General features: G+C 64.2%; 1 protein-coding gene across 1 annotated transcript in view; it reads left to right on the top strand.

Moving 5' to 3' along the window:
- MACROD1 (mono-ADP ribosylhydrolase 1) overlaps positions 1-15,686 on the top strand; it is a 142,703-nt gene that overhangs the window by 126,339 nt on the left and 678 nt on the right. The window contains 5 exon segments of the mRNA XM_047691690.1: positions 2,443-2,472; positions 14,366-14,482; positions 14,971-15,092; positions 15,244-15,274; positions 15,471-15,544. Of these exon segments, the coding sequence (XP_047547646.1) occupies positions 2,443-2,472; positions 14,366-14,482; positions 14,971-15,092; positions 15,244-15,274; positions 15,471-15,544 (374 nt within the window).

Raw genomic sequence — 15,686 nt, 5'->3', positions numbered from 1 at the left:
GACACTCACTGAGCCTGGGGACAAGCTGGTGACCAGATCCTCTGGATAGCCCAAGACCAACACCCAGCGCCTGCCTGTTCCCACCTGGGACAGGTGACACGACCTGGCCACCTGCTTGCCCTTCTTCGGGCTCAGCCTGGTGAAATCCTTTTAGCCCCGGTGAAGGCCCCCCGGCTCACCTCCCCCCTCAGCCCTCCGGTGCTCCTGGCCTGGTGGACATCGGGGCAGTTCACCCCATCCCCGACCTGGGCAGACCAACACGTGGTGGGGTTCAAGGGAAACCAGGTGGCGGTAGGGTAGGTCCCTTCCAACAGGGGCCTGCAGAATGGCAGGTCAGCGCCCCTTCCCCTCCCGCCCCTTCGAGGCTCGCTGCCAACACATTTGGCACCGAGTCCCCCTGTGAGCGGGAGCCAGCTCGTTTGCGGCCGGTGTTAATTAAGAGAGAGAGGTGACGGGGGGAGGTGGGGAAAGGCCATGGAGGGCAGCTTCTGACAGATGCCAGGACTGCTCTGGGCCAACCCCAGATGCCCAGGCCTCCCTTGCTGGCTCTAGGGCAGGGCTGTCCCCAGGTCCAGCCCCCTCTCACTGCAGCCCGACCCTTGGGGTGGGGTTGGGGTCGGGGGGCAGGTCCAGACTGCGTCTGAAGGGCTGCAGTGTGGAAGAGTCGGGCCCAGGCCTGGCCGGGATTGGGGGGGTGGCGGTGAGCCTCCCTGCGCTGCCCTCGAGGTCAGCCTGCCTTATAGCTTGGCTACAGTCAGACCTGGTTCATGTCCTGCCACCACCACGATGCCCCTCAGCCCCCCAGCCTCAGGCTTCTCATCTGTAAAATGGGAGCCTCGCACCCCCGTGGCACCCTGTTGGGATTGTTAAATGGGATCATGTGTGCAAAGCACTCAGTCTGTGCCTGGCCGAGGGTCCTCACCGCCCACCGGGATGGAGCTTTCCAGGGGCCCCAGCGTCCTCCAGGGCCCTGTAGGAGCCTGCCTGCCCGCATCTGCCTGGCGGTCCCCTCCTGGTCCTCCTCGTGCCGGGGCTCCGGGTCCCAGCCGCCTCCCGGCCTGCTCAGCCGGCCTTCCTCCCACCTTCCCCGCAGCCCCCCAGCCCTGCTGTGGGAGCACCCGGCCGCTCCTCGCCTCTCCATCTTAATTAGCTGCTTGTATTAATCTCGCAAGTAACGTGGCAACTTGCAGCCCTGGGTTTTCGGGCTGTGGAATTAATTATTCCCCAAGCGAAGAGCTGTCAGCTCTGGGAGACCAGGCGCTCGGAGCCGCCCAACACCACTTAGCAGGGTCCACAGTGTCTGCACGGAACCCCAGGTGCGAGGACGGGTCTGCCCTGAAGGGGCCCCCACTCCTGGCCCCAGTCTCTGCTCCCTGTGCTCCTCCCACAGAGGGGCGGCACCGGGACCCCAGAAGGTAGTTGGGGTGCGGGAGCTGGGGAGGAGCAGCAGGCCCCACCTGGGAGCCCGGACGCCGGAGTCCAGAGGAGTCGAGGCACAGCGGGTCCCCCACCTGGGCAGCACCTGTCTGTCTCGCCCGTCACTTCCCCTCACTGGCCCCAGCAGTGAGCGCCGGGGTAGCTGCGAGGCCAGGAGCCGGAGCCCGGCTGGTGAGGGGCCCTGACGTGCGGGCCGAGTGGCTGCCAGCTTTGCTCTGCCCTCCTGTCAGCCCCATGGAGAAGCAGGAGGGGGCTGCAGGCCAGGCAGAGCTAGAGGGACAGGTCAGCCCCAGCGGCCTGGCCCCGGGGAGGGGGCTGGAGCTGAGGACCCCTCTCTCTGCCTTGGCCTTCACACCAACCCTGGGAGATTCCCTGGGGGGAAACTGAGGCACGGAGCAAGGTGGCTCTAGTCGGCCATTTGTTGAACCAGCTTCGGTTTCAGTCCCAGGGCTCTGCGCCCTCTCCGTGCTGCCCCGGGATGGGTGTTGGGTGCCCCAGCCCTGGTTCACGGGCTCATGTTCTTACCCCCACCCCTCCCCCCTCCCCACCCCCACACGCGTTCCCTGGGCAGTACTCAGCACAGGTGCACAGAGTTTTCTAGTGGCTTCCAGCTGTGTCCCGTGAGCTCCAAGGCCAGGGACCAGGCCTGGCACAGATGGGCCTCTCGAGACGCTGGGTCACCAGAGTGAATGCATGAAAGGGTACACGTGGCCACAGGTCTGCGGCCACTCCAGACCCCGCACAGGGCTGTTTCCGGGGTGAGCAGCTGGGCCCCCACCACCCTGCAAACCCCAGGCCCAGCAGGAACCTTAGCAGGAGAGGGAGACCCTGCCTCCTCCTTCTCGGCCCCTGCCTCAGAGAAAATCCTGGGCCCAGAGTCTGAAACCCCCAGGGCCCTGGCCTGCCGCTCAGGCCCAGCTGCTAGCCCCACACCTCCCCTCTCCACAAGCTGCTGGCCCACCAGCTACTTCCCAGCTGACTGGCCTTTCTCTCTCTCTCTTACAGCCAACAGCTCCCTGCTCGGAGGCGGCGGCGGTAAGTGGGCTCTTCTGTGGCTGGGGGTGTGGGGGGTGTGGGGGGGTTGTAGAGGGGTACATGGGCCTGGGGGTTGGGTTCCTGAAATCTCTCCTTGCGTGGCTGCTTCTCTCCTCTGGGCCTCCTTGCCCATCGTGCCCAGCCTGCCCCCCACAGCCCTCTCCATCACCCCTACTGTGCGCTTACCCCCATTTCTCCAACTCTGACCTTTTCTGACACCCACTCCCTTGGCCAAGCCTGGCCTGCCATTGCTGGGGACAAAGCCAGAGCCCTGGATGGCGGGCCTGGCCCCACTCGCTACGGGAGGACCCAGCAGGTCCCCAGGCTCTGAAGAGAGAGGCCTCCTGGTCTGCAACTAGGGGCCTGGGGGCCGCAGCGTGGCCAGACACGTGAGGGTTAAAGAGACGAGGCCTACGACTGGAGGCTGCAGGTGTGGGAGGGAAAGCCCAGCCCTTCGGCTACAGTTTTCCCACCTCTGCCCCACTCTACCACGACCTCAGAGGGCGGCCCTACAGCCAGGAGAAGGCCTCTTGAAGTCGGGGAGCACTCTGCGGGCTGTGAGGCGCCCCCAGAAGGCGCGTGTGTGTTCACTGTGGCTCCCCACCACCAAGCAGGGGCTCCAGCAGCGCCAGGTGGGCAAGTTGGGAGGGGCAGGGTGGGCCCAGCCTGCAGGGACGTGGCCTACATGCTTGGCAGCGTGTGGCAAGGTGGGCCCAGCCCTGTGCCTCCCTCCCCCACCCCATGCCCACCTCCTCTGGTGAGCCCTGCCCGGGCGGGCCACACCAGCCCCTGGTCCCCGGGCCCCTCAGCCCCCACCGGCTGGGCCGCCCGCTGTCGGCACAGGCGGCAGCATGATTGGTGAGCTGGGGGGCAAGGGTTAATGCGCCGTCGGATAAATCCCGGGGGCCGTGTTTACGGCAGCAGTGGCGGGGCCCAGGCCAGGTTTTAAAAGGGGGAAAAATAAAAGGGGCATTGAGGTCAGGAATAAATAAGAACAGTGCTAAGAGCTGTCAGTGACCGGCCAGGATGCAGGACTCGGGGAGGGGGTCTGTTTGTGGCTAGAGAGCTTTTCCCTCCCTCCCCCGCTTCTCCCCCACTGTCCCTGTGGAGGTCACAGCTATCCCGGAGGCCTCACGAGTGCCGGGCTTCACTGGGGCTGGGGGTCCAGCTAGGACCTTTTGCTGAAGCCTGTCCCTTTTGCAGGACTCGGGGGCTGTCGCTGATTTGCCACCTGCCGTGTTCTGCCTTCAGACATCCCTCTCCTTTGCGTGTTCATTCATCCCCCCAGGGACTGAGCACCTAGCACCCACGGCGTGCTGGGCCCTGAGCAGGGTGCTGGACCAGAGGGGCCTGGTCCCTGCCCTCCCCGAGCTCACAGGTCAGATGAGACCCCCCCCACCCCCCACGTGCTCTGTGGGATGGGGAAGCAGGGCTCTTGGAAGGAGGTGGCGCCTACACGGGGACCTGAGGGGTGGCTGGAAGGCAGCTAGTAAAGAGCCACAGGAAGGGTGTGCTGTCCAGAGGGAACAGCATAGGTGAAGCCCAGAGTGAGGGAAAACATGGGGCATTTGGGGAGACTCAGAAGATTGGAGCCGTCGCAGCCCCCCAAGGGGAGAGGAGCCCGTGGGGAGCTGGAGTTGTAGCCATGCCGTTCTGGGAGACAAAAGACCACAGAAAGGTGTGGGCCTTTTAAATCCTAAGTCAGGTCATTGCCCCTCTTCTGCTCAAAACTCTGCCAGGGCTCTCCCCTCACTCAGAGCCAAGGCCAAGTTCTTAGGGCCCCAGCCACCTGCCAGACTCCCTGCCACTGGCCAGCCCTAGCCTCCCTGCTACCCCTGCCCCAGGCCTGCGCACCGGCTGTCCCCTCGCCTCGGAACCCTCTTCCCCAGCTGCGGCCTCCGGCCTCTCCCTTTGCCTCTGGCCAGGTTTCTGGGCTCGCCACCCTCTCGGGGCGGCCCTCCCTGACCCTCATTGAAACCGCAGCTGCCTGTGCCTACCGCCGCCGCTGCAGCCTGCCTTCCCCACCCCAGCCCACCCCGGAGCTGCTGTCTCCCAGCGCGCCCCCATGCCCTGTAACTCACTTGTCTCTGTCACTGCTGATTGGCTCTCACCCCTCTGAGAACAAAGCTCCGGAGGGCACTGCTGGGTCTCCAGCCCCTAGACCTGGGTCTGACGCCTATGGCAGGTGCTCAGGGTTGTTGAATGAATGAACGAACTGCAGACAGGCAGGGATGGCCCAATGTGTTCCTCGAAGGACTTGCTGGGGAGGGCAGTGGGAGCCACTGAGGGTTTCAGCAGGGCAGGGAGGGGCTCAGCTGTGGCCTGGCGACCTCCCTCTGAGAGGTCAAAGAGCACCTGCTCTGGCCAGACTGAGTGGGGAGGTAGGGAGGGGTCCTCCAGCTCCCCTTCCGGGCTGCCTGCCTGCGGCAGAGATGGATGGGGTGGGCCAGGACCCAGGAGGAAGTGGGCCTGGAGTCCAGCCTTTTAACACCGGCCGAGATTTATGGAGCCGCCGCGAGAGCTCGCTGGGGCTGTCACTCTGCTAATGTGATTGGAACAAGGTGGAGGTGGCAGGGAGGGGACTGCGATAGGGGCGACGCCAGGGCTTGGGGGCCTGGAGCCTGCCTAGGGCTGGAGCCCAGATGGTCCCAGCCCTCTGAGATGTCCTCCGCCCTTGTGTCTGCCACCTGTGCCCATCGCTGCTCTATCCAGCCTTAACCTCCCCCTGACTGCCCGGGTGGGAGCCATGGGCAGCAGGAGCCAGGGACTCGGTAGACCAGGTCCCCACCTGGCTCTACCCAGAACCCGTATCTGTCTTCCCGTGGGGTCATCTAAGGTTTCTCCCTCTCTTCCTGCATCCAACCCCACGGGGGTTCAGCCTCTGCTCACTCCCTGCCCTCCTATCACCCCCCATCCACCTGCCCCCCACCTCTCCATCTACCCCTGCCACCCACCAATCTACCCCAGACTCCTCTATCTACCCCCCCCACCCATCTGTCTTCCTTCCCCATCAACCACGTACCTCCCACCCACCTGTCCGCCCACCTACACTGTCAGCATCCCCATCCCCCTGTCCCCCATCCACGCAAGCATCAGGCAAAGGTGGCCTGCCCTGGCCCCTCTGAGTTGGGCTGCAGGCCCCAGCCGACCCTCTCCCCCTGCTCTGTGGCTTTTTCCGGAGCACACATTCCCCTTTTAGTGGAGGGCGTTATTTCATGTTCGGTCTTTTCGCTTGTCTCTCCACTAGAGCACACAAGATCGCACTCTCCTCGGGACTGGATTCTAGGAGGTTCCAAGCCCATTTATGGGAAGGCTGTCGCACTCTCTGTATGTGGGGCCCTTTCCCGAGAGCCAGCAGAGAGCCGAGATGGCACACAGGCCCCACAGCCCTGCCCTGGGGTGGTGGGGAGGAAAGGGACAGCAGGCAGGAATGGGGGGAGGTAGAGTTGGGGGGTGGGGACAGCAATGACTCAGGAGGAGGCCTGGGGCCTGGCCTGCAGGGCTTTGGTGAAGGGAGCCCAGTGAGTCTCTGGGAACCCCCCCGACTCTGCCCTCACCTTCATTCCTCTCCAGGGCTCTCTCTGAGTGTGGGTGGCGGTGGGGACTCAGGGCTCCTCGGCTTTGCCCTCAGAGAGACCCAGTTTGGTAGGAGGCTGCCCAGCAGAGGGGGCATCTGATTCAGGCCCTGAAGGGTGAATAGGAGTTCGATGCGCAAGGAGGCGTGGAGAGGCGCAGCGGAGCTCTGGCAGGTGCACTGGGGAGACTGGGTGGGCTAGGCCCGCCTACCCACTAGACCCTCAGAACCCGGACCATGGGAGGCCACGCCTGCTTCCCTGCCTCCTTCCTGGAGAGACTTTCACTGGCTCGATAAACATATTTTTTTAAAAAACAGACCGCTCTCCTATTGTAGGATAAGAAGGGAGGCGGGCCCTAAATCAGGATGGGGATCGACAGGGCCCTGACGCGTGTCTCTCCTGTTTATTAGGACTGAAATGTTTACTCGGCGATAAGGAGCCGGCTTTCTCGCGGAGATTTGTGCGCTCTTTTTCAATTACCCCTCGTCTTTCTCTGCCACTTTTGCACTAAAGGGATAATAAATGTATCAGAGCGTTTCAATTATTCATCTAAATCATGACTGCGCCTGCCACGGCCAAGCTTTAGTGACAGATTAATTCAGGGCTGCCTTCTGCTCACGCGGCCGCCATCTCTGCTCTCGCCTGGCCGGCTCCCCGAAGGGCTGGTCCCCTCCGTGCACGCTCACTGCCAACAAGAGCTCAGTGGCCCCAGCAAATCGGCAGCAGCCAGCCCCGGCCCCACTGCGGCCCAGCTGCCCACCTTCCCGCCCGCTGAGCCCTGTGCAGCCCCGATTCCTGTGCCCACACCTGACCCTGGGCACACGGCTCCTACAGCCCCCTGTCCTGGCACAGGGCCTTTGCATGTGCTGCTCCTGGACCTAAGGCTCCTCTGCCCTCCCACCACAACCGTCCTGCCTCCTTACCTTGATGGCAGGGCAGCCGCTCCCACCACCACCCCCTCTGTCCTGCTCCATTTACTAAGGGCTCCCCATGCCCTGCCACCGTCCTGGGTGTGAGCACACAGCAGCCCCAGCACCTCGTGGGCTGGCATTCCATTACCCATGGTGGTGATCAGACTCCCATTTGTGTGGTTATTTAAGTACCAAATACCTCCCTGTCAGACTCTGCTCCGACGGGACATGCACGGGGTGTCTGTCTATCCACCTCCTGGCCAAGGTTAGGTGCTCAGGGCAGACCTGTGTGCAGACCAGCTGTGCCCAGGGGCCCCGCTCACCCAGCCTGGGCACCTGTGCACGTGTTCACAGCCCAGCCCTGGCCCCCTGCGGCGGCCCCTCGGCTTGAGGAAAGCCCACCACGCTGGGGCCCACCTTTTCTCCTCACCACACTGAGGCCCTGGCCTGGGCTGTGGCCCCACCTCCTTTCCTCCCTCCTTCTCTCTCCTATCTCTCACTTTTTCTTTCTGTCTCTGTCTCTCTGCTTCTGTCTCTGCCTATCTCTACCTCTATCTTTCTCTGTCTCTGCCCCTCTCTCTCTTTCTGTCTTTGCCTCTGTCGCTGTGTCTCTGTGTCTCTTTCTCTCTGTCTCTGTCTCTCTGTCTCTGTCTGTCCTTCTCTGCCTCTGCCCTTGCTTGCCCTTCCTGCTCTGTCTCTGTCTCTCCCAGCCACAAGGCATCTCTGGCCCGCTCCCCATTTCTCTCGCTCATGTGCCCACTCTCCATTTCTCATCCTCTCGCTCTCTCTTCCTCCTCCTTGCTCTCTCCCTGCTCCCGCTGGCTCTCCTCTGCTCAGCGCCAGGCAGGCCCTGGGGGATTAGCAAAGCCTCGGATGGGAGCTTCCAAGCTTCATCAGGGCCTCCACTTCTGCCCAGTGGCTGCTCACGGCCACAGTCACGGCAGGGCACAGTGGGCAGATGGGATGGCCTCTGTACCCTGCCTGAAGGGGGCTGGACTCAGAGGAAGTAGGGGCCCCAAGCACTGAGCACCCAGTCCCCAAACTAGTCTGGAGCCCCGCTGTGTGCCAGGTGGGGGTTGGGGGAGAGGCTGGTGTGTGTGGGGGGGGCCTCTGGCCTGAGCCCAGCAAACCCCCCGCAGGAGCATTCCATGGGGAACAGCAACCCCCCCACCCCCACACTCAGAGGCTGTCCCAGGCCACACACTGCCCCTGCTCAAATTTCTCAGGGCTGCCATGGAAGCAGTTCTAGCTCTTTCTACCAGTCCCACAGATGCAGCCCTCCCCGCCCCCTTCCCCCACTTCCCACTTCTCCTCACCCCCAGCCCACCCTGGACTCTCCCTGTGGCCCACCCATGCCTCTGCCTGAGGCCTCCTCCTCCAGCTTTCCAAAGCCAATTCTTTCTCATCACTCAGGGCTCTGTTCAGATGCCACCTCCTCAGGAGAGCCCTCCCAACTGCGCACAGGGCCTGCCCGCTCCCACCCCCTTTCCCTCTTGTCCAGCTCCATCTTCTCCCGATTCAGGGCTTGCAGTGAGGTAGAGCCCCCCCCACAACCCCGTCCCCTCCCTGCATGAGGCCAGCACCTGGCAGCCCCCGCCCCCCGCCCCGCAGCCGGGCACGTGGGAGAGATGCAGAGGCCAGTCATCTCAGGGGGAAGGCTGGAGGGGACCCCAGCCTCACTCGGGGTGGAAGACTTCATTTCATGGACTTGTGGAGGCCGTGGGAGGTTGTAGGGGTAAGGGAGTGACGTGTCCTTCCCCAAGAAAAGACACTGGGCGTCCCTGCCCCAGCCCAGATGGCGATGGCAGCATGAGCAGCAGCCTGCCTGTACTGAGCGCTCAGGGTGTGGAGCCGGGCCTCATGGAGCCTCTCCTGCAGGATCCCAGGGACCCTCAGCACAGCGCCGGGGTTTGGGGGTACCACTAACTGCTCCACTTTGCAGATGACAACACTGAGGCACTGGGTCCTTGGAGGGAACCGTGCTCCCCACTCCTAGCCCTCCATAGGCCTCCTCCCTGGGTAGGAGGGACAGGAAGACTCAGGCCCCCCAACCCAGTGGGGACTCTAGCAGAGGCTTCCAGGGCCCGCACCCCACCCTCAGCGGGCAAGATGCTGCCAGGCCCCTTCCTGCAGCTGCCATGGGGATTTTAATAACGGGAGTGATTTTTGCATGATGAATGAGGTGCCGCCATTGTGTATGTAATGAAGCCTAATGTTTCCAAATGCCCATTTAAGGAGTTGATCTCACCCGGTAATGAACTTCCCATCACATCTTGGAGCTCTTGTCCATCCATCTTCTCCCTGGGGTGCCCACCCGCCTTGGCACCACAAGGGTGGGGTCTGGCCAAGGTGGGCTCTGTCTCCCCCAATAGGCCAAGCCTCACAGAGCAGGGGCCAGTGCGGGGTTGTCGATCCAGTGAGCGGGGCTGTGGGCAGAGGCCAGAGGTGGTTCTGGCAATGGGCATCCCATGGGGTCATGGCTCCTGAGACTCAGCTGGGGCCCAGGAGGAGACTGGAGGCCAGAGATGGAGAGTGTAGGCTGGACAGAGGGAGGAGGGGGCACAGTGCCCCAGGGCTAGGTCATTTCTCTGGGCTTTCTGGCTCGGCTTGTCCTCCTCAGGGTCTGGGGCTTAGAGACATCCCAGAGGTTAGGCATCTGTCCCTGACCCCACTGGTACCCTCTTGGGGACTCAGTTTCCCCAGCCATTCAGTCCTCTCAGCCCTGGCCTTTGGGATCTCTCTGGAGGTGGTGGGGGCCCGGGGAGCCACTGAAGGCTGGACCCAGGCTGGTTGTGGGGGGCCTCTCCTCAGGCTGGGCTCCCAGCCCTGGGACCTTCAGGGGGAGGTGTCTGGGTGGGGAGTGGTCCCTACGGCCCAGACCCAGGTGGCTTCCTGAGCTCAAGAGGTGGGCCCCTCCCCCAGCCCCCTCAGGCCTCAAGCTCATCCCCAGCCCTCTCTGCCCAGGGCTTTCTCAACCAGCAGCGTATCTGCCCCTGGAGCAAAAGAGGCCCCCAAGAGCCTGCTGGGCAGAGCAGCCTTCTGCCTACAGGGTGGGTGACTGGGCCTAGGTCTCCCCTGCCCCACCTGGAAGACAAGTGACCCAGGGGGACCATGTGAGAAAGTGTAGGGCATTTTGATGACGTCTCCCACTGAATCCTCATGCCAAATGGGGAAGGAGGTCCTGTTACCTGGTAGAGTGGGGAGACGGAGGCACAGGGAGGGGAAGTGACTTGCCCAAAGCCATCAGCAGGCTTGTAGGTGAGATTTCTGGGAAAAGAAATCCCAGAACGGGGCACACAGGGGACCAGACCCACAGGGCAGCGGGGGAAATGGGGGAGTGGGGGGTCCGGCCCAGGGCCTGGGGTCTCTTGCCCCCTGGCAGGGACATAGCTGCCCCCCTCTCCCCCAGGCCACAGGCAGCCTCCTGTTCCTGTAAATAATTAATTAGCCCCTGCTTGCTTGTTTGTTTAGCGTGAGGAATGCTCCCCCACTGAGACGCATTTATTGCTGAATAAATTTAAATATCTAATCTTCCCTTCATGAATATTACAGCACCCTAATAGCGGCCAACCTCTCCTAAGCGCCTTGGCAAATGGCCCCCACAGGACCCTGCCTGCCGTCAGCCTCTGTGGGCTCTGGGAGGGTCTGGCTCCAGCCCCTGCCCACTCCTGGGGCCCTCCTGACCCCCTCCAACCTCCTAGGAAGGGGCAGGGTATGAGCTGAGCACGCCCCAGGCCCCTTGCAGGTGCGGAGGCCACACAGTGGGGTGGAGGGGGGCGGGTTGGGGGTACCCAGGATGGCTGTGGTGGGCTCTGCAGGGGGCTGCGGAAGGGCCAGGAAGGGCAGGGTTGAAGATGGGTGTGGGGGGACAGACAGGGCCCCCAGACCCCATCTGACGCACTCAGGCCGGGACAGAAGAGGTCCAGGAGGCAGGTGGACGATCTCCAAGGCAGCCTTGCTGGACAGAGGTGGCTGATGGTCAACCTCATGGGGGGCGCTGAGACCCCCCAACCACGGGGCAACCAGAGCCCCAAAGTCTCTCCGTTGGGAAGGTGATGTGTTAATGTGAAGAGGGGGACAGGGGCCCCACTGCAGGAAAGAGTGGTGTGCAGACAGCAGACTGAGTTTGGGCGAGGAGGGAGGGGGAGCCAGGATGGGAGGGAGGTTTGGGGGGTTTGCGGAGAAAGCCTTCTGTGTTCCTAGAGGAAGTAGAGCAGTCCAGCTGTGTGACCCTGGGCAAGTCTTTCATCTTCTCTGTGCCTCGTGTCGTCTTCTGTAAAGCAGGGAAAATAGTAACACTTCCTAGGGTGGCTGGCAGGACCGACAAGGGGGGATGTGACCTGCTGAGCCCCCAGAGGCGCTCTGGGAGAGGCTGTGTGGGCTGGTACTCAGGAGCCAGAGCCTGGAGCCTGGAGTGGGAGCAGGGGGGTGCTGGGCGAGGAGGCCGAGTGGCCCTTACGGCAGGCTTGTGGGGAAGGACTCAGCAGAGAGACGTCTGAGGAAGGCGCCCACCGCTGCAGATGGTTCTGTCTCCCTGGGCGGGGGGGGGGGGGGGGGGGGGTCCAGGTTTTCTGCTGACTTGGAATGGAGCAGGAGTTGAGTTGGAGGATGGAGGTTTGTTAGGATGTGGCTGAAGGTCCCCAGGAAGGAATCAAGGGTAAACTGGTGTGAATTGGGGTCACCACCTTCCCACCAGGTAGCCCCCCAAGTCAGGTGGCTGGCGAGGGGACAGAACATCTCCCTTGGATGAAACCCCAGGAAGGAGTGTCCTGCAGGTTCTAGGGTTCCGCTTCCCCCCATGCAAGAGGCAGGACAGGGCCCAGGGGGCTGCAGTTCACACAGGGAGACAGGCCGGGGCTCCCTTTGTGCCTGTGGCTAAGGACAGCAGGCTGTGGTGCCCTCTGGCCCTTGGAGACCGTGGATCGGTGGAGCCACCAGGCTGGTGTGTGGACAGGGAGGGGCCCAGGAAGGCGGGGGGGACTCTGTGCTCCACTTTGTTGGGGAAGGGGAGGGTGGCAGGGCTGGGGCCCAGAGCCTGTCCCTCATTTCTGCCTGGGCTGGGGGGGAGCGGGGGGCGCCGGTGGGGGGGTGTTGAACAGATCCCCTAGGCACTGGCGTGGCAGTCCCGAGCTCTGCCCCTGGCCTGGATGAGGCAGGGGATGAGGGTGCTCTGGCCCAAGGCTTCCTCGAGCTCGGATTCCCTCCACCCCTTCATGCCCCTAGGTCAGCCCCAAGGGCCTGACTGCAGGCCTGTCCACCCCTGCAGGAAACATTAAGTCCCTGCAACACAGATGGCGCCGAGTTTCACTTCCGCACAGTGTCTACAGCAGGCCAAGGGCGCCTGCAGGGTGGATGGCACCAGGAGATGGCAGGCAGCTGGGTGCCAAGTGGCTGACACCGCTGGGGCAGGGCGGGGAGGCCCCAGGGAGCGGAGGCTCAGACCCATGCCTGTGCTTACCACCCCCGCAAGCCCTGGACGCCTGGACCCCACCTCCCCTCACTCCCAGGAATACACACAGGGAGCACATTCTCCTGCTATCATACTGTCCTAATAGCCAACACACACATGTCACCTTCACCCGTGCCCTAAGCCCCTTACAGAAATTAACTTGCTTAATCCTTCCCAAAGCCCTGGAAGATAGATGTCTACTATTAGCCCATTTTACAGATGGGGCAGCTGAGAACCAGAGAGGTTAAGTAATATGCTCTAGGCCACACATCTGTGACTGGCAGAGCCAGGGCTGGAACCCAGGCTGCCCAGCTCCCCAGGCCCCGCTGCTGGACACGCAAGCCAGGAGTCATCTGGCACCTCACCCAGAATGGGGCCCACCACGCAGGGACACTGTATAATGCAGGCTGAGCACCACCGGGACTCAGAGCTCAGGGGCCCTGCCTTGGTCCCACTCTCCGCCCCCTCCGACGGCCAGGGCTGCCTTTACCCATCCCTGCACAGGAGAGGAGGGGATGGGATCCAACCCCAGACCCCTCCCAGGGCTCCCCCAACTCCTCTAACCCTATCCATCCCCCACCCCACCCCCGCGGGATGCTCTGGGAAATCGCCTGGTGCCGGCTCCAAGTGAAGTCACAAAATTAGGTTTAATTGGGCCCCACAGGGCACAAAAGAAAAGAGAAGAAAGAGGGGGTGGTCCAGCTGGTGTCCCTGGACCTGGGCCAAGACACTGGGGGTGGGGCTGGGATGAAGGAGGAAGGGCCTTGGTTTGCGCGTCTGCAAAATGGAGAAATGGGGGTTCTATCCTGCCGCTGGGCATGGTGAGCGCCGGCGGCCTGAGCCCAAGGAGTTCCTGACAGGGGTCTGGGGTGCCACGGGAGCTAGGGAGCCGCCGGAGGTGGGTCACGTTCTCCCGGCCAGGGTGCCAACCCCTCCCCGGAGGAGGGGTCTCTGTGGCTGTTTTCCAGATGAGGTGTGGACGCCCAGGGGAAAGGACTTGCCGGAGTGCCCCACTGGCACAGCGGACGCGAGCCGAGCCCGGCCTTGCCCGTCAGGGCTGCTCGGGCTGTGGCGCCTGGGTGAGATCGGGCTGAAGGAGCGTCTCCTCCGCGCCTCCCGCCGGGCCCGAGGTGTTTATCTGGGCCCGCGTCCCCAGGGTCGCTGCCTGTTGAGGCCCCGGAGCCGCCCTCAGATAAACAAGCCCAGGCCCGCCCCAATTAAGCCGGATGCTCTAACGAGGCAACTCGCTAACGAGCAGGGGCGCGCGCCCGGATCCACCTGCGCTCCCCGGATCCGCGGCCCGGTCCACCTCCCCGCGGGGCGCACGGAAGGGGCTGGAAGACCCAGGCTCCAGGCCCCGACCGCATCTGCCACTTGTAATTGGGTGACCCCAGGTTCTTCATTTGTGAAGTGGGTCCTGGACGCGGCCCGGAGGGGTCGCCTTGCGATCGGGTGCGCGGTGCCTGTTGGCGTCCCCGGGCTCCTCGGGCGGAGGCGGCCCCTGGTCGCGGGCCCCGCGGTGGGGCATCCGGGCCAGAGCCGGAAGAGCGACCTTCCCCTTGGCCAGGCACCCTAACCTGCTGCCACGGACCCGCCTAACCTAGCCACTCCGGCAGGGGGAGGACCCCGCCCCGCGCGCGCACCTGCCGCGCGACGGGGAACGGGCAGGGCGGGCCGGGCGCGCCCCCTGCCGGCCGCCCCGCGCCGCTTCCCTCCCGGATCCGCCGCGCCCGCCGCGGCCTGCCTGGGCGCCTTGGCCTCTCCAGATGTGGAACAAGTGGGGGCGGCGGGTATTGCCGGCTGCTGGAGGCCGCGGGAGGAGGCGCGGGGGCCCGGTGAGTCCTGGCACAGCCGAGAGGATTGGAGTATTCTGTGCTCGGGCCTCTGCCTTCTCTTCTGTAAAAGGGGCTCAGGCGTGACGCGGGGAGCCCCAGGGCTCACTGCCCCCTGCCCCACAGTGGACGGCTGCATCCACCGCGCCGCCGGACCCCTGCTCACCGACGAGTGCCGCACCCTGCAGAGCTGTGAGACCGGCAAGGCCAAGATCACCGGCGGCTACCGGCTGCCGGCCAAGTGTGAGTCCCTACCCCATCCCCCACTCCTGTGGGGCGTAAACAGGGCACTTTTTGTAGTTGCGGGATTAGGGGAGCAGCCCCCACAGAATTGCTGGAGGCCCCCTCAGGGGTCACTGATTAACCTTTAGTGCCAGGAGCCGGCCCCCACTCACACGCACCGGGAAGCGGGTGGCGGGAGAGGAATGCGTGGAGCCGGGGAGGGGACGAGCTGAGGGGGCAGTGCCTTCGCTCGCCCACTCTGCCCCACGTCTCAGCCGGGTCGGTACAGACGTGGTGAGGGCAGCACGGAGCTGCCAGTCTCTATGGAGAAGAGCACTTGAGCTCGAGGGCACACCTGAGTCCCTGCATGGGTGGGGTCCTCCCCGGGGATTCTCAGAATTTGGGGAGAGGTCCTGTTTCCTGTCTCCTCCAGGGCCCAGGCCGGCAGGGGGAGCAAGCCTCTGACCCCGTGGACACCCCGGCCGGTCTGACCCCGTCGCCTCTCCTAGATGTCATCCACACAGTGGGACCCATCGCCCACGGAGAGCCCAGCGCCAGCCAGGCGGCCGAGCTCCGCAGCTGCTATCTGAGCAGCCTCGACCTGCTGCTGGAGCATCGGCTCCGCTCCGCGGTGAGGGGGCGGGGCTCCAGGCGGGGAGTGGGGGCGGCCTGGACCCTGGGACCCGGGGAGGAGCCCCGCGCCACCCCCCACCCAGGTGACCGGCGGGAGGCGGGCGGAGAGTGATGCTGTCTCCAATTCCCTCTCACCTCCCGCGCTCCAGGCATTCCCCTGCATCTCCACCGGCGTCTTTGGTGAGTCGGGGGCGGTGCGTGGAGGGGAGGGCGGTGTGGAAGGGGGCGGAGCAGGGCTAGGAAGTGGGTGGGCCCAGACGCTGGAAGGGACCTGGGCGGGCGGGGGGGCGGGGGGAGGGGTGGAGTTGGGCGGGTCCCAGGGGGGCGAGGGGGCGGGCCAGACCCTGGACTCACTCCCGCCCGGCGGGGTCCCCAGGCTACCCCAGCGAGGCAGCGGCGGAGGTAGTGCTGGCCACGCTGCGCGAGTGGCTGGAGCAACACAAGGACAAGGTGAGTCCCGGGGATCAGACAGGGGTGGGGGGATGCACCCCGGCTCCGCTGACTAGCCCTCGATGCAGCCTCCCCCTTCCCTCGGACCAGTTTGTTCTCCTGAGCCTGGGAGGGGGGGCGGTGGAGTGCACACTGCGAAGCT

The sequence above is a fragment of the Lutra lutra genome, chromosome 10 (assembly GCF_902655055.1).
Source record: "Lutra lutra chromosome 10, mLutLut1.2, whole genome shotgun sequence".
Taxonomy (NCBI): Eukaryota; Metazoa; Chordata; class Mammalia; order Carnivora; family Mustelidae; genus Lutra; species Lutra lutra.
Note: the sequence above shows the minus strand (reverse complement) of the source record. Positions and strands in the feature narration are given on the sequence as shown.